At 39.2% G+C, this 18,102-nt stretch overlaps 1 protein-coding gene across 3 annotated transcripts in view; it reads left to right on the forward strand.

The window, feature by feature from the left end:
• The window catches only part of ZW10 (zw10 kinetochore protein), a 41,028-nt gene that overhangs the window by 8,035 nt on the left and 14,891 nt on the right, over positions 1-18,102 (forward strand). For 2 of the 3 annotated variants that reach the window (XM_008073390.2, XM_008073397.2), the window contains exons 3-9: positions 4,034-4,135; positions 4,297-4,374; positions 4,520-4,695; positions 5,959-6,098; positions 6,819-7,010; positions 14,506-14,669; positions 15,302-15,484. In XM_008073390.2, coding sequence (XP_008071581.1) covers positions 4,034-4,135; positions 4,297-4,374; positions 4,520-4,695; positions 5,959-6,098; positions 6,819-7,010; positions 14,506-14,669; positions 15,302-15,484 — 1,035 coding nt within the window. Of the gene's footprint in view, positions 1-4,033; positions 4,136-4,296; positions 4,375-4,519; positions 4,696-5,955; positions 6,099-6,818; positions 7,011-14,505; positions 14,670-15,301; positions 15,485-18,102 lie in introns of all 3 variants that reach the window. The other variant, XM_021706345.1, reaches the window with a different exon arrangement.

Below are 18,102 nucleotides of genomic sequence, written 5' to 3' on the forward strand. Positions count from 1 at the left end.
AATTCAAAAAAAAATAAAAATAAAAATAAAAAATAAAAAATGTATGTTTCCTTGAAGTTTTCCATTCAAAAACAATGAAAACCTATGTCTCATTTGAAATTTGTCAAGCTTCTGATTGATCAGTTGAGAAGTGGGTTTTGGGAATCATGAGTGCATCCTTCCACATCGTCTTTGAACAACAAACTGGACAATAGATTACAAATTATTAATGTAGGAGGAAGAAAACGAGACTGCATTGTCTGCTCGAATAGGAAAACACCAGGTGGAAGACATCTAACAAATTAGTATTGCACAACATAGATCAATGAACCTGCAATGCATGTTGGAAACTGTTTCATGCAATACCACACATTAGAAAAATGTAAAACATAGGATTGTAATATTTTGTCATAAATAAGTTCCTCGATGTCCAAAATTCCATTATAAGTGAAATATCATTACAATAAAACAATTGGTTCCAACACTATACTACTTAATATGAAGTGATTTGTTTTTTACTATTTTGTGATCTGTGTGATGTTTCCGAGTGCAAAGGGCTAAGGTGCCTGTGTGATATCCAAATGGACTTGCATAGGCAGTTTGATTATTAAGGTGAAGGCTAGACTGTTGTAAAAAAAAAAAAGGAGGAAAATATAAAAAGAGACCTTGAAATGCAATGGCTCAAACAAAATAAATCATAGTAGTCTAATAAGCAAGCTGATTCTGCAATAGAGGACCCAGCTATTCTAGTATAGTCTGTGTCAAGAACTGAAGGGGTTCTTAGGCTTTAACCTGCTTGTAAGTCAACAGGTTAGCCTGCTGTAGTTTCATGGCTTCTCATAGGAGCCATGAGTCTCCTGGGGGGAGATGAGGGACTGCATATTACTCACAGCAATAGCCAGAGTATCAGCATTTTTCCCTCAGTTGCCTCAGTCCTAATTCCTGTAGATTATTGTGCAGTGGATTGTATTATAGAAGAGGACTCCCAGGCTTAAGGAACTGAATCTTTGATATTGGGTAGCAAGCAAACCTCCTTTTTGCTTTGGAGGAAGACCCATCTCTGTCTTCCAAGCTTCTTTTACTACATAGAAAAGATGGCCCAGAACTAGACTGTCATTGCCTCACTTGCAAGATAGTGCAGAAATGTGAGAGACCTTTAGAGATTTGTCTTCCAAAAGTCTGTAGAACAGCAGCATTGGCACCATCTGGTAGCTTATTTGAAATGCAGAATCTCAGGCCCCAATCCAGACCTTCTGACTCAGAATCTGCATTTTAATGAGATTTATCAACTGATATATATACACATTATAGTTTGAGAAGCATTGCTCTTAGAGTTTTCTCATTGTTTGCATGGTTCAATCTGGTCTCTTCTATATCCAAGTTAAAGCCAGAAGTTAAGGGCAAAGGGAGCATATAGAGCCACATCTTTTTTCTTAAGACTCAGAGTTGGAGTATACATGATACATATCACTTCTGTTTACATTGGTAAGATCTTAGACATGGTCACAGCCAACTGTGAAGGAGACTAAGAGATATAATCCAGTCAGGTGCCATTAATATGGAAAAAAGAATGGATTTTAGTGGACAGTTCACATATCACCCACCCTTCTACATATTTGGAGTTGGAAAATGATGCGGACCTGAGAAAGCAGCACTTAGAGATTGAAGCCACGAGAATGGACAAGATTGCCAGGAGAGGGCATATAAAGCAGTGTTTTTCAGTCTCATCACTGTTGATGTTTTAGGCTGGTTAATTCTTTGTTGTGGAGGTCTGTTCTGCACATTTTATTATGTTAGCAATATCCCGGGCCTCTATCCACTAGATGCCAGTAGAACTCCCTCAGTGTGACAGCCAGTGTCTTCAGACATTGCCAAGAGTCCCTGGGTGACGGTAGGGCCAACATCACTCCCTGCTGAAAATTACTGGTTCAGAGTAAGAAGGCAACCCGGGAGAAAGGAATATCAATATGTTTAGAGTGGTCAGAGGGAAAATGAAGCTTCCAAAAGAAAGTAGAAAACGAATGGCTAGAGATCTAAGAGGAAAATCAGCAGAGAATGGTATCATGGAATGAAGGGAAAAGAATGCCTCCGAAGGAAGGAAAATAACAGTGTACTCTTAAATAATTAAATACTGTCTTTCACTGCATAGTGATATGTAGTCAAGGACAGATCACATATACAATGGTGACTCTAAAGATTATAATGGAGCTAAAGCACGCCTACCACCTAGTGATGTCTTGATAATCCTGACCCTGTGTAGGCCAAAGCTAACATGTGTGCTTGTGTCTTGGTTTTTAACAAAAAAGTTTACAGAGCTAAAAAAAATTTTTAATAGGAAAAGCTTATAGAATAAGGATATAAAGAAAAATATTTGTGTACAGCTATACAGTGTGTTTGTGTTTGAAGCTGTGTTATTACGAAAGAGTCAAAAAATTTAAAAAGTTTGTAAAGTGAAAAAATTACAAGAAACTCATAATAATTTGTTATTGGAGAAAGAAAACATTTAAAAATAAATTTAGTGTAGCCTAAGTGTACAGTGTTTATAAAGTCTATAGTAGCGTAAGTAATGTCCGAGGTCTTCACATTGACTCAGCGCTTACTCGTTGACTCACCCAGAGCAACTTCTAGTCCTACAGGCTCCAGTCATGGTGACTGCCCTGTACAGGTGTACCAGTTTTTATATTGTACTTTTACGGTAGCTTTTCTATGTTTAGATACACAAGTGCTTACTATTGTGTTATAGTTGCTTTCATCATTTACTGCAGTAACATGCTGTACAGGTTTGTAGCCTCCAAGCGATGGCTAGACCACATAGGTGAGATGTGTAGTAGGCTACACCATCTACGTTTGTGTAAGTACACTCCATGATGTTTGCACAGCGATGGAATCACCTAATGATGCGTTTCTCAGAATGTATCCTCATTGTTAAGCAAAGCAGGACTGTACTGGGAATGTGTGCTTTGGATTTAGCAACAAGGAGTTGGTTGGTATTTTTGGTAGAAACAGTTCTGGTGGAATGGTGGAATGGTAGGGTTAGAAACCAGATCACAGTGAGGTCCAGAGTGAACGAGAGATGAGCAGGTAAAGGCAGTGAGTATGGGTCATTATTTATTTTTTTTTTTTTTGGAAAGCAAGATTTATTGAGAGCACAGAAAAGCTCCCACAGTGGGAGGGACCCGAAGGGGTTGCCCTGGGTCACTACTTCAAGAAGCTGTTTGTGAGGGGCAGGAGAAAATAAAGTCACTGCTGAGAAATAGGGTGGTTGCTGAGGTGGAAGAAATTTTTTCTTTAAGTTAGGGGAACTTTTAACATATTTAAATCTAATGGGACAAGCCATGGACTAGTAGGTATTTGATCAGTATAGATTTCATGAATGCATGAGTGAAGATTAATTTGGGAGAAGCTAAAGGTGTACAAGAGAGGAAATAATTTGATAGTGTAAAGTCACTGATAAGGTGGGACAGAATGGGAGGCAGATTCTGCCTCAACATTTAAGGTTTCTTCTAATAGAGCTATCCAACTCTAATAGAGTTATCATTTGGCAGTGGGGATACCCTTCTAGCAATCCAGGTGGGTGAGCTCTCTGCTGAAAGATACCTGATTAAATTTCTACAATAAATCAAAAAGATTAGCTGGGTGTGGTAGCATGCGCCTGTAGTTCTAGCTACTTGGAAGGCTGAGGCGGAAGGATCACCGGAGCCCAGCAGGTCGAGGCTGCGGTGGCCGGGAACGGCCACTGCACTCCAGTTTGGGCGACAGTGAGACTCCAACTCAAAAAAAAAAAAAAAAAAAAAAAAAGATTGGATGGTGATGTGAGAATGTTATGTTGAGGGAATGTGAATAATCTTGCTACAGGGTAAGGGTTTGGTATAGGTGAACATCTAAGCCTCTTTCTATTATATTCTGTGATTTTTAAAAAAATTCCAGTCTTAACTAGCATTTATATTTCAACATGAATTATGTTAACCTAGTAAAGCTTATTGATCAACTATAAGTGTTTGACTTCTTAGATATGGTATAGCTTAAAAGTACTTGTCTTTGATGTGTGAATTAGGTCTGCCGGGATCTTCATGTATCAACTGCAGAATTTACAGACTTGAAGCAACAATTGGAAAGAAACTCAGTTGTCCTAAGTTTGCTTAAACAGCTACAAGAGGTCAGTAAACTCAACTTGAGCTTTAGTGTTTTGGTGGTAAGAAAGTTACTTTTTTTTCCAATGGATATCCCCTGACTATCTGGTGTTGGTTTTGTTTCATATCTTAAAAGCAAACAGACTTGAAATAAGAGATGTATAAAATGTTGTACTTAACTTTTCAGTTTTCTACTGCTATTGAAGAATATAATTGTGCATTTACAGAGAAGAAGTATGTCACTGCTGCTCGGCATCTTGAAGAGGTACTGAATGTTTTCTCCTAAGCATGAGCAATTAGTGCTCTTCTTGTTTTCAGTAAATTTTATATTCTTTATCATTATACAAAATATATTCTAATTACCCTGAGTCCAGATGGAATGTTTAACAATGATTCCATTTCACTATCAGGCGCAGAAATGTTTGAAGTTACTAAAATCCAGAAAATGCTTTGATTTAAAAATATTGAAATCTCTCAGCATGGAGTTCACAATACAGAAACAGAACATACTTTATCACCTTGGAGAAGAGTGGCAGAAGTTGATTGTGTGGAAGTTCCCACCATCAGGAGGTGCTGCTGACTTCAGGTGGACTGCTTTGCTTAATCTGCCTGAACCAGTTTGGTGTCTGAATATACTCTAAATATTTTATATTGGGAGGCAAAGAGGTTTTGTTCATAATCGTTCAAATCTATATTGAGTGCCCATGTTAAGCAAGATGCTTTCTTAGGATCAGCTCATCTGGGTCCCTAAGATGTCCTCACTGTCCCTTTTATCCCTCTTTCTGTCTCCTTCCCTAGGAATATAAGGAAAGATGATATGGTTGTTGGTGTCCCCATGGTAAGGGTATGTTAGAGAAGGTGGTAGCAGTTTGAGACCGCATTAAGTTTCCGATGCCTTATAGGACACATGTTCCCAACAGCCTAATCCTAACAGTTTATCTTGGCTAGAAAGCTTAAAGGAGCTTGTCACCCATTCCCTCTCTTGCTGAGGAAAGAAGACAGGGAGTTAGTGGGCGAGCTGGTAGAGGAAAAACTCAATATTTTTCTAGTCCTTAAGGAAAATCATGAGATAGGAGGTGCTTTGCAAGTGAAGAAACAGAATTATTCCATTCCTGGCTTTAATTTATGCTACTGGCATAATCAGCTGTTCTGCCCATCTCTGGGTGTAAGCTGCCTATGGTGTGTTGTTTGTTCTGAGAGTAAAACCTCAGAGGGTGTATGTAAAGGAAAAATGCTCTTGGACTTGGTGTATCTTCCAACACTGGATCTTAAAATTCAGTGTAGTTCAGGGGAAACCTTACAGAACTCCCCTGCTCCCTTTCCTGTATCCACCATGGCTCACCATTATATTGGGTATGTATGTGTGTATACAGACACACATATGTCTCTTGAGGAGAGTAGTCTAGAAAATTTTAGATTCTATTCCCAAGTAGATTTTAAATTAAGAGAAGAGGACAGGTGTGTTGAAATCTTTGCTATTAAACATCCTACCTGTTACATTTATTTGGTAGAAGGAACACAGAAGAGTTCTGTGAAATTAGGAACTCACTTTTTATTCCTTGCCTTCATTCATTGATTTAATATGTATTTAGTAAGGATTTCTTGTAGGCACATCATCTTTCTTTTTGTGCTTAGTTTAATTCTTTGAACATACCAAAGCAAGTCATTTCCTGTTTTAGAGTGATCCCAAGGACATGGATGTCATAATTAATATTTGGTTGCATTAGGAGTATATTGCAATAAAACTGCATTTAGAAATCTCAGTAGGGAAAGTGCTCTGGGGACTAGAAGTGGGAACATCTCGCTGAAACAGCTAATATTTCCCCCCCTTTTTCATGTACACGAGCAGCTTGGAATCTTGCCTACAAACAGAACTTCATTTTTGCACTGAACAGTCCCAGAAAGAGGAGACCCCTATGCCACCCATCAGTTCTGTCCTCTTGGCATTTTCTATTCTTGGAGAACTACACACCAAGCTTAAATCATTTGGTAAAGTATGCTACTTTGTTTCATTTACATGAAATCTCAGAAGACCCAGTGTTAAAGGAATGACAGAAAAGATTATGAAATATTTTCTGGAGAGTAGTAATACAGAGTTTGGCCTCTTGATTCATCAAAGGGTATTGTCATAAATATTTCCCTTTTTATTAAGGGCTTGGAGCCTTTTTGTTTTGTTTTGTTTTGTTTGAGTCAGGGTCTCACTCTGTTACTCAGGCTGGTGTGCAGTGACACGATCATGGTTCACTGCAACCATGACCTCCTGGGCTCAGGTGATCCTTCTGCCTCAGCCTCCCAAGTCACTGGGACTACAGGCATGTACCACCATGCCCAGATAATTTTTTGATTTTTTGTAGGGTCAAGGTCTTGCTATGTGACCCAGGCGGTCTTCAACTCTTGGGCTCAAGTGATTCTTCCGACTTGGCTTTCCAAAATGCTGGGATTGCAGGCATAAGCCATCACTCCTGACTGGATCCTTTTTTTTTTTTAAGTTTCTGTTTGTTTTATTTGGTTTTTGAAATTATTTAAATAAAAATCTGTAGATAGTCTGGGAAACTTCAGTGGGAAAATCTGTAGTGTGGTTGGTGTGCAATATTATGGTATATATGTTTTGGTTGTTAGGCTTAAAGTCTCATGTATTTTTATTTGATATGCTTACTTTTTATAAGTTTTATCTAGTGATTTTTGATAAATGTTCATATGTTTTTTCAGGTCAGATGCTGCTGAAGTATATCCTTAAACCTCTGGCATCTTACCCATCCTTGTATGCTGTGGTAGAAAGCCAGCCTAGCATAGTTATTGTTCGTTTTGAATCTGTAATTACTAACTTGGAATATCCATCTCCATCTGAAGTTTTTGCAAAGATCAGATTGGTACTGGAAGTGGTCCAGAAACAACTTCTAGGTACGTATCCCAAGGTAGTACTTTTAAATTTGGAAAAGTAGCTGGGCACGGTGGCTCATGCCTGTACTTTGGGAGGCAGAGGCTAGAGGACTGCCTGAGTCCAGGGGTTCGAGACCAGCCTAGGCAACATGGTAAGACCTAGTCTCTATAATAAATTAAAAAAATTAGCCAGGTGTGTTGGTGTGCGTCGTGGTTCCAGTCACTTGGAATGCTGAGACAGAAGGATCACCTGAACCCAGCAGGTTGAGGCTGCGGTGGCTGTGAGCGTGCCATTGCACTCCACCTGGGTAACAGAGTGAGACTCTGACTCTAAAAAAAAAAAATTGGAAAAGTAAATAGTGTTTTTAAAAGTAAATATTATTTTAAAGTAGAAGTGCCCATAATGTGAGTGAAGGGAGGATCAGAAGTGAGTAAGATGTGCCCTAGTAACAAAGCCTTCTTGTTTCTTGCCTTCTTTGCCTTCCTTCTCTGCCCTGCCTTGACAGTAGGGTCAGCAGTGGTATTCCAGATACTGTACAGTGCTTGTAGTATTTGTTTTAGCTGAATTCAAGGATGCACTCCTCTCACTGGGCTTCCAGTAACATCTCATTTTGGGACTCTTGCTTTAATTATAGGAGAACCAGAAATGAACCAAGTTTTACATATTTCGATGAAAATCCCCACTAATTTCCTAGAAACAAACCAGGTTCAACATGGGAAATGAATTATCTTTCATCTCAGCCTGTTGGTTAGGTTTCTTTGTTGTTTGAATCTTTTTTTTTGGTTGTCAGACCATTAAGAGTGATGTTTCTTCCTGTGTTTTATTTTAATTCTGTGTTGTTTTTAGTCTGTCTGACTTTCTTTATGCATTTCTTAGTTGTCTTGGACAGCCTGGCCAATGATTCTTCTTGTAGAGAAAATAAAAAAGAAATGCTGCTATTGTTTGTGTCCTTTCCTGGCTGTCATATACTGTTTTTTTGTATATCAATAATTTATATGTAAAACAAGGAATTCTTTCTATAGTTTTGATGCGAGCAGAGAAGAAAAAAATCCTAAGGCTTGCATAAACTTCAGGAATCCAAGGTGGTTTTTCTTGTTCCTAGTTTCTTCTCTTAGGGAGAAATACAATTTTATTTTCATTAGCTATAAATTTAAGTTGTAAACAAAGCATCTGAGGATGGGAAAGAAGTGGAGAGGTGATTCAGTCCAAGTATGTCAGAGGCTCAAAATCTCTCTAACACTCCACCCTGGGGCAACTGAGTACTAGGAAGGCTTTGTTTTGTTTTCCAAAAATCTTATATCCTGTCTGTACTAAAGACCATTACTGAAATGCCCATTTTGTAAATTAAATCTTTAGGGTAGTTGTTTTAAAGGCTTGTTCAAACTGTTTTATCCTGTAATGTCTGCTTTACTGATGCTGTTTCTGTTCAGTGAATTTCTATTACATATGATGAATTTTCAAATTCTTTACAGTAGCTGATATTTTCCTTATATCTTATTGCTAGTATAAATAGCATTCGGTATTTTTGAATGACATAGTTTTAAGTTCCCCATGTTTTCATTGCTTTTCTGGGACTGACAGGTTTGTTTTTTCCTGGAGTCTCCTTTTGTTACAAATGACCTTCTTGCCGTGTCCTTAGGTGGCGTTTTTTCTCTGTGACTTGCATCCTGCAGTCTCTTCCTCTTCTTGAAAGGACACCAGCCATGTTGAATCAGGGCCCCATCCTTAGGACCTTATTAACTTTAATTACCTATTTAAGGTCCCTACATTGGAGATATCGCAGATTCAGTTCTAGACCACTGCCATAAAGTGAATATCCCAATAAAATGAGTCACACAAATTTTTTGGTTTCCTAGTGCTTTTGAAATTTATGTTTATACCATACTGTAGTCAATTAAGTACACAACAGCATTATGTATCAAAAATGTGCATAACAATTAAGAATATTGCTAAAAAATGCTAATGATCATCTGAGCCTTCAGTGTGTCGTCGTTTTTGCTGGTGGAGGGTCTTGCCTCAGCGTTGATGGCTGCTGACTGATGGGGTGGTGGTTGCTGACGGTTGGTTGGCTGTGGCAGTTTCTTAAGATAAGGAAAGTTTGCCTTATCAATTGACTTCCTTTGAAAGGAACATGGCGGTGCTGGTGATAGTATTTTACCTACAGTAGCACTTCCGCCAACATTGGAGTCAGTCCTCTCACCCCGCCACTACTTTATCGGCTAAGTTTATGTAATAATCGATAGCCTTTGATGTCATGTCATAGCATCTTCTTCACCAGCAGTAGATTCCATCTCAAGAAACTATTTTTTTTGCTCATCCATAAGATGCGACCCTTCATCTAGTTAAGTTTTATCATGAGATTGCAGCAATTTAGTCACTTCTTCAGGCTTTATTTCTTTTTATTTTTTTATGTTTTGAGTTGGAGTCTCACTCTATCATCCAGGCTGGAGTGCCGTGGTATACTCATGGCCACCCCAGCCTCGACCTGCCATACTCAGGCACTCCTTCTGCCTCAGCCTCCAAGTAGCTTGAACTACAGGCGTGTGCCACCATGCCTGGCTAAATGTTTTTGATTTACTGTAGAGATAAGGTCTCACTAAGTTGCCCAAGCTGGCCTCTAAACCCTGATCTCAGGCTTTCTCTTGCCTTGGCCTCCCAAAGTGCTGGGATTTCAAGCTTGAGCCACCATACCTGGCCAGGCTTTATTTCTAATTCTAGTTCTCTTGCCAGTTCTACCACATCTGCAGTTACTTCCTCCATGGAAGTCTTGAACCTCTGAAAGTCAACCAAGAGCTTCTTTTAAGCTACTATTAATGTTGCTGTTTTGATCTCTTCCTGTGAATCATGCATGCTCTTAATAGCATCTAGAATGGTGAAGGTTTCTCAGAGTGATTTCAGAAGATTATAAAATGTATTTCTTAAACAATAAGGCTTGAGAGTCAAAATTGCTTCTTGATTCCTGGGCTACAGAATGACTGTTGTATGAGCACGAAACAATATTAACTCCTTGTATATCACCATCAGAACTCTTGGGTGACCAGATGCAATCAGTGAGCAGTAATATTTTGAAAGGAATGTTGTTTTTCTTCTGAGCAGTAGATCTCAATAATGGGCTTAAAATATTCAGTAAACCATGCTGTTACAGATGTGCTGTCATCTAGACTTTGTTGTTTCATTTCTAGTGCTCAGGCAGAGTGGATTTAGCATAATTCTCTTTTTTTTGAGTCAGAGTCTCACTCTGTTGCCCAGACTGGAGTGCAGTGGCACGCTCAGCCATCACAGCCTCAACCTGCTTGGCTCAGCCTTCCAATTAGCTGGAACTACAAGCACACGCTACCACTCCCGGCTAATTTTTTGATTTATTGTAGAGATGAGGTTTTGCCAATTTGCCCAGGCTGGTCTCAAACCCCTGGGCTCAGGCAGTCTTCTTGCCTCGGCCTCCCAAAGTGCTGGGATTACAGGCTTGAGCCACTGTGCCCAGCCCTAGCATAATTCTTAAGGGCCCTGTGGTTTTTTGGAATGGTTAATTAGCTTCATCTTCAACTTCAAGTCACCAGCTGCACTAACCCCTAACAAGAGAGTCAGCCTATCCTTTGAAACTTTGAAGGCAGGTATTGTCTTTTCCTTCTTAGCTATGAAAGTCCTCGATGGCACCTTCTTCCGATATAAAGCTGTTTTGTTTATGTTGAAAATCTGTTGTTTAGTGTAGCCACCTTCTGAAGATCAGCTTCTAGTGCAGCTTGATCTTCTGGATAACTTGTTACAGCTTCTGCATCAGCACTTGCTGTTTCACCTTGAGCTTTTTTATTATGGAGGCAACTTCCTTTCTCATGGACTCTCATCAACCTCATGGGCTCTACTAGCTTCACATTTTTTTTCTGCATCCTCCTCATCTCTCTGAACTTTAATAGAATTGAAGAGAGTTAGGGCCTCGCTCTGGATTAGACTTTGGCTTAAGGCAGTGTTGTGACTGACTTGATCTTTTATTCAGACCACTAAAACTTTCTCCATATCATAAATAAAGTTGTTTCACTTTTGTATCATTCACGTGTTCACTAGAATAACACTTTAAGTTTCCTCCGACAACTTTTCTTTCACATTCATAACTTGACTAAGTGTTTGGTACAAGAGGCCTAGCTTGTGGCCTATCTCAGCCTTTGACATGCCTTCTTCACAAGCTTTAGCACTTCTAGTTTTAATATAAAGTGAGAGACATGCGACTCATCCTTTCACTTGAACACTTAGAAGCTATTGTAGGGTTATTAGTTGGTCTAATTTCAATGTTGTGTCTCAGGGAATAGGGAGTCCTAGGAGATGGAAAGGGATGAGGGTTGGAGGGGTAGGGCATAGGGAGATGGCTGGTCAGCAGAGCAAAGAACATGCGACATTTATTGATCAAATTCATTGTTTTACACGGGAGCAGTTTGTGGTACCTCAAAACAATTACAATGGTAACATCAAATATTACGGATCACACATCATCATAACAAATATAATAATGAAAAAGTTTGAAACATTGTGAGAATTGTCAAAATGTGACAGAGACATGAAGTGAGGATATGCTGTTGGAAAAAATGGTGCTAATAGATTTGCTTAACTCAGGGTTACCACAAACCTTCAACTTGTTAAAAAAACACAGTAAAGTGAAACGTTATAAAACAAGGTATGCCTGTACATCCAAATAGCGTCACATTGGAGGTTTGGACTTCAACATATGAGTATGTAGGGCTACAATATAATTCACATACATATATTTATCTTGTTTGTGTGCACTGTGATATCGGTAAGAAAACATGAAGTACCTTATCATTTTTTATCTTTGATTATCTGAATAAATCTGGGGTTTTTTGTGTGTGTGTGAGTGTTAGAGTTTCACTCTGTTGCCCAGGCTAGAGTGCAGTGGCATGCTCACAGCCACCGCAGCCTTGACCTGCTGGGCTTAGGTGATCCTTCTGCCTCAGCCTTTCATGTAGCTGGAACTACAGACTCATGCCACTATGCCCGGCTATTTTTGTGATTTATTGTAGAATCGAGGTCTCACCAAGTTGCCCACGCTGGTCTCAAACCCCTGGGCTCAGGCAATCCTCTCACCTCAGCCTCCCAAAGTGCTGTGATTACAGTCTGAGCCACTGCGCCTGACCAAATCTGGTTTTTTTAACCTAGCATACCACTGGAACACTCTCCAGTGTAATACACATTAATTTTTAAAAATATCTTGCTGAAATTCTTTGACAAATATGAAAGGCTAAAAATATCTATGTAGGAGATTTTTTTTTTTCAGGCTGTGAATTGAGAGTGTCTCTGCAAATGTGGAAATCTTTTTAGACAAAATTTGCCCAAAGTATCATCGAAAGCTAAAGGGAGAGGTGGTGAGGGCACACAGCCACTCATTGGGTGCCATGTCTACCACCAGGGGGAGAGAGGGCTCTCTGGAAGCACAGACCTCACCTGCACACAATTTACTTATGTAGTAAATCCTCACATCTGCCCCACAACTCTTTTTATTTTTATTTTTTTATAATCAATATTTTTTATTATGATATTGTGGAGTACAGTTAAGGGTTAGGTATACAAATATGCTTTGTTCAGGCACCCTTGTTGATAAGAGGTGTCTCCCCGTCTCCAGACAGATATTTACTACCATTAATCCCATCTCCTTCCCCCTCTATAGTTTCCCACCACTGTCAGTCATTTTCTTATGGTAATACATTGAATGATCAAGGTCCACTATATGAGTGAGAACATGTGATACTTAGATCTTTGTTTCTGTGAGAGGTCACTCAGTATTATAGACTCTAGTTCCATCCAGGTTGCTGTGAAATTCATGATTTTGTTCTTTTTTATGGCTGTGTAGTATTCCGTTGTGTATATGTACCACATTTTTTTAATCCAGTCCTCTTTTGATGGACAGCATAGTTGCTTCTAGGTTCTTGCTATTGTGAACAATGCTGCGATAAACATACATGTGCAGGTATCTTTTTGATAGAGTGATTTGAGTTCTTCAGGGTATATTCCCAGTAGGGGGATTGCGGGGTCAAAAAAAAAGAAAAATATTTGCAACTTTTCAGAAGCTGAATCAATTGACCTTTGATGTTGTAAGAAAGGTATTATATTTTATGGACAACATTCTGTGGTATCTTTTATTGAAGAGTTTTAAAAACATTTTTAAAAACTTTAGAGACAGTGTCTCACTCTGTTGCTCAGACTGGAGTGTAGTGGTGCAAACATAGCTCACTGCAGTCTCAGCCTTTTGAGCTCAAGTGATTCTCCTGTCCCAGCCTCCCAAACAGCTAGGACGACAGGCATGCACCACCACACCCAGCTATTTTTTATTTTTTGTAGAGTCTGAGTCTCTCTATGTTGCCCAGGCTGGTCTCAAACTCCTGGCCTCCCAAATCGTGGAATTACAGGTGTGAGCCACTATACCCAGCTTATCACTGAAGATCTTTGACATTAAAAAAATATATACTTTTTCTGCCAGGAGGAGAAAATATTAAAAAATATATCCTTTTTTTTTTTGCACTTTGGGAGGCAGAGGCAAAAGGATGGCCTGAGCCCAGGGCTTTAAGACCAGCCAGGGCAACTTGGCAAGACCTTGTCTCTACAATAAATAAAAAAATTAGCTGAGTCTGATGGCTCATGCCTGTGATTCCAGCTACTGGGAAGGCTGAGGCAGGAGGATTGCCTGAGCCTAGCAGGTCAAGGATGTAGTAGCTATGAGCATGCCATTGCACTCCAGGGCAACAAAATGTGATTCCAGATCAAATATATATGTGTCTATATATTTTTTCTTTCTTCAAAAAACAAATTTTTTTTTGAGTTGGAGTCTCACTCCGTCGCCCAGACTAGAGTGCAGTGGCACTCCCATTACTACCCCAGTGTCGACCTGCTGGGCTCAGGCCATCCTTCCGCCTCAGCCTTCAAAGTAGCTGGAACTACAGGCACGCGCTACCACACCTGGCTAATTTTTTAAAAATTTATTTTAGCGACGAGATCTTATGGATAAAGCTACCATAAGATATACTAGAGGGGAAATATTGAAATATTCTATTTGGTAGACTAAATATTATGTTTTAATGTAAGGCACTTGTTGATACTTTTAAACACTCAGATCTTATCAGAGATAGAAAAGTATTTTTCTTCATTATTACAAAAAAGTAGGATTTTATTCTAAACTAGTTTCAGATTGGAGTGCACAGCTTCTGAATACTTGTCATATTATCAGATCAGTAACTTCACAGTAGATGATTACAATGTAGATGACTTAATACCTTATTGTTACAGAGTACAGGCAGTAATATAGTGCAGATGGTTCATTTGAGCAGTGAAAATAAAATAATAATAATCGTATGTCATGCTGTCTCCCACACAGTCAGTTGAGATGGCTGTAGAATTATCAGTGCTGTTTTCTTCCCCATCATCTTAAAATTAAAGAATGCTAGAAAACTAGAGAACTTAAGAGTATATTAGAACTGAAAATGGTTTTTTGTTTAAAACTTTTTCTTTTGAATTCAGATTTGCCAGTTGACACAGACCTAGAAAATGAAAAATTATCTACAACGGCATTGACTGAGATGCTTGGTGACATGATCTGGGAGGACTTGTCTGAGTGCCTCATCCAAAACTGTTTGGTTTATTCAATTCCAACAAATAGCAGCAAGTTACAGCAATATAAAGAGGTAAAAAAACAGAGATATCACAGAAGGTTTTAAGATGATTCCTATTGCTGACTGGTTTTTCCCTGGAGCTCTTTTGTTCTTCAGTAATACTCTTGAGAAAATTATCAATAAGGAGGGGGAGCAAATTCCATATAACTTCATTTCTCTCTAGGCTTACTACTTCTAATTAGGAAAGTATTTATTTACTTATTTTTAAAGCTGTATTTATTGAGAGAACAGAAAAGCTCCCACAGTGGGAGGGGACCTGAGGGGTTGCCAAGTATTTTTTTTTTTTTATAAAGCATATGTTATTCATTGTTCTTTTATGCTTCTAACAGCTATAGTGGCTATCGTATGATACTTTTTGCTTTTTTTTAGTGTTTTTTTGAATGCTAAAATAAGTATATTTACTTTAAAGGTCTTTGCACCTTTACTGAGTAGAGACAAATTTCTATTGAAGGTACTCTTCCTAATGAATTTAAAGCTGAAAAAAAATGTGTATTTTTATACCTAGTAATTGATGAAAAGTTTGCTTGAAAAGTTAAATGACCAGCTTGGTCCTTGCTCTTTTTTATGCATTGGACTTGAAATTTTATTATTGAAATGGAATATATGTATATAATTCCTTTCTTTTTTTTTCTTGTGTTTCTTAGATTATACAGTCCACTGAGGAATTTGAAAATGCCCTAAAGGAGATGAGGTTTTTAAAAGGAGACACTACAGATTTGCTGAAATATGCCCGTAACATCAATTCTCATTTTGCTAACAAGAAGTGCCAGGATGTGATTGTGGCAGCCAGAAACCTAATGACCTCTGAAATTCACAACACTGTGAAGGTACCATAGTTATATTACATTGTATTTAGGAAGCAGCTCATTTTTGAGATGCTTATGGTAAAGTGGAAGAGAGCATGACAGTTGCTGAGCTCAGAGAATCAAGTTATTACTCCTCTGAACATTATTAGTTTTGTCCCCTTATAGTGGTCCTAATCTCTACCTCTTTCATTGGGTATTGTGAGGTCCAGATAAGATAATGCACATGGAAGCTGTGTATGGATTAAAAACGTTTACATAAATGTAATGGACTGCTATTGTTGAAATTAGTAGATTATTCTCTTGTTTATTACTTGAGGGTTTGGTACACATTTTTTTTTTTTTTGAGTTGGATCTCACTCTGTCACCCAGACTGGAGTGCAGTGGACGTTCCTGGCCACTGCAACCTCGACCTGCTGGGCTCAGGCGATCCTTCCGCCTCAGCCTTCCAGGTAGCTGGAACTACAGTCGCACACTACCACGCCCGACTAATTTTTTGATTTATTGTAGACATGAGGTCTCACCAAGTTGCCCAGGCAGGGTCTTGAACCCGCGGGCTCAGGCAATCCACTCACCTCAGCCTCCCAAGGTGCAGGATTATAGGCTGAGCCACCAAGCCTGGCCTAGTACACATTTTTGTGTCAGGTATACTTGGGCTTTATTATGTGCAGAGATGATATCCTATTGTGAAAATGCTGACTTCATCTCCTAGGCTAATAGATGGACTAGTTTTGAAACTAAAACAATAGAACAAGTAAACAAAAAGAGTATAAATAATTATTTTGTAAACATAGTGGACTAATTTGCGTTGAGGGTAATTTACACCTTTGACTTTAAAAATGCATTTTCTTCTTTTTCATATCTTATATGTAAGATATAATTGATATGCCTTGTATTTGGCCAATACAAGACATTACCAAGAATAAAACAAAACATAGTAGACTAAGGTAACTCCTTAATAGAAGATTCCTTAGCCATTTTTCTTCTATCATTGAGGGGATTGGACTCTTAATCCCTTCTGCCATCTCTCGTTTTCATTGGGGTGCCTTATTGTGTCCGTGTCCATGGGATATTTTAACTAGCCATTTGAAGTGCATAACTATTAACACATTCTGGGGTGATTTGGGATTGTTAAGGGAGCCAAAATTTATTCAGTACCAAAACTGTGCTGTGGTTTTTTCAAACATCGATGTCACTTGAGATGTCACTTTTTGGAGTGAAGTCCTGTGGCTTCCCATCTCGTTTAGAGAAAGACTGGGTAGGACTTACAGTGACCTGCAGGGCCTCATCTGATCTGCCTCCCATTGTCTCTTGGACTCTACATCCTGTCACATTCTTGCATCGCATCACCCTGGGCTAATTGCTGTCCCTTGAATATGCTGGGCACACTTGACTGAGGGTCTTTGAACCTCTTCTCCCTCTGCTTGCAACAGTCTTGGCAAAAGTACCCACATGACTTGCTTTTTAAAAAGCACTTCCTGACCACCTTTTTAAAAATTGTGACCTTTTCCTATTTCTCATATCCCTTCTTTGTTTTATTTTTCTTTATATTGCTTATTACCAACCAACATTTTGTGTGAACCATTATTTCTCCTTCTCTAGAAAGTAAACTCCATTGGCTGGGTGCAGTGGCTCAGCCTGTAACCCCAGCACTTTGGGAGGCTGAGGCGAGAGGATTGCCTGAGCCCAGGGTTTTGAGACCAGCCTGGGCAAATTGGTGAGACCTCGTCTCTACAAAAATTAAAAAAAAAAAAAAAAAAAAAGAAAACACTGGGCATGGTAGTGGATACCTGTAGTTCCAGCTACTTGGAATGCTGAGGCAGAAGGATCGTCTAAGCCCAGCAGGCTGAGGCTGTGGTGGCCGTGAGTGTGCCACTGCACACCAGCCTGGGCTGCAGAGTTAGACTCCAACTGAAAAAAAGAAAAAAAAAAAAGAAAGTAAGCTCCATGAGGCAGAGGTCTTTGTTCTTGTTGTTTTTTTATTCACTATTTTTTTCTTTTTTAACTGTTGTAGCTTTAGCACCAAGAAAATGCCTGTTACATACTGCCATGTATCCAGTGCTCAGTTGCTTATTGAATACCTTCAGTAAATGAATTAGTGTATATCTCACCTCTGTAACAACTCCTTGATGTAAACAGTATTGTTTCTGGATTGCTCTGTGATTCTGGGTGTAATCTTTTCATCTCGTTGAACTTCATTTTCTTCTGTGTCGTGAACTAGATAATCTGCACTTCCTACCAAGTAGTCCTGACATTCTGTAAAACTGCATTTTTCTTGAGTATGCAAAGTCTAATGTACCTTCCTGTCGGTCAGGGCTTCTCCACAGTGGCATTGTTGACATTTGGGTCCAGATAATTCTATGCTATGGGGGGATTGTTCTGTGGAACTTTTTTTTTTGAGTAGGAGTCTCATTCTATCACCCAGACTGGAATGCAGTGGCACGCTCATGGCCACTCAACCTTGACCTGCTGGGCTCAGGTGATTCTTCTGCCTCAGTCTTCCAAGTAACTGGAACCACAGGCACCTACCACCACGCCTGGGTAGTTTTTTGACTTATTGTAGAGCCAAGGTCTTACCAAGTTGCCCAGGCTGGTCTCGAATCCCTGGACTCAGGCAATCCTCTCGCCTCTGTCCCCCAAAA

This window comes from Carlito syrichta, unplaced genomic scaffold, assembly GCF_000164805.1.
Source record: "Carlito syrichta isolate Samal-C Ts95f unplaced genomic scaffold, Tarsius_syrichta-2.0.1 Scaffold115681, whole genome shotgun sequence".
Lineage (NCBI taxonomy): Eukaryota > Metazoa > Chordata > Mammalia > Primates > Tarsiidae > Carlito > Carlito syrichta.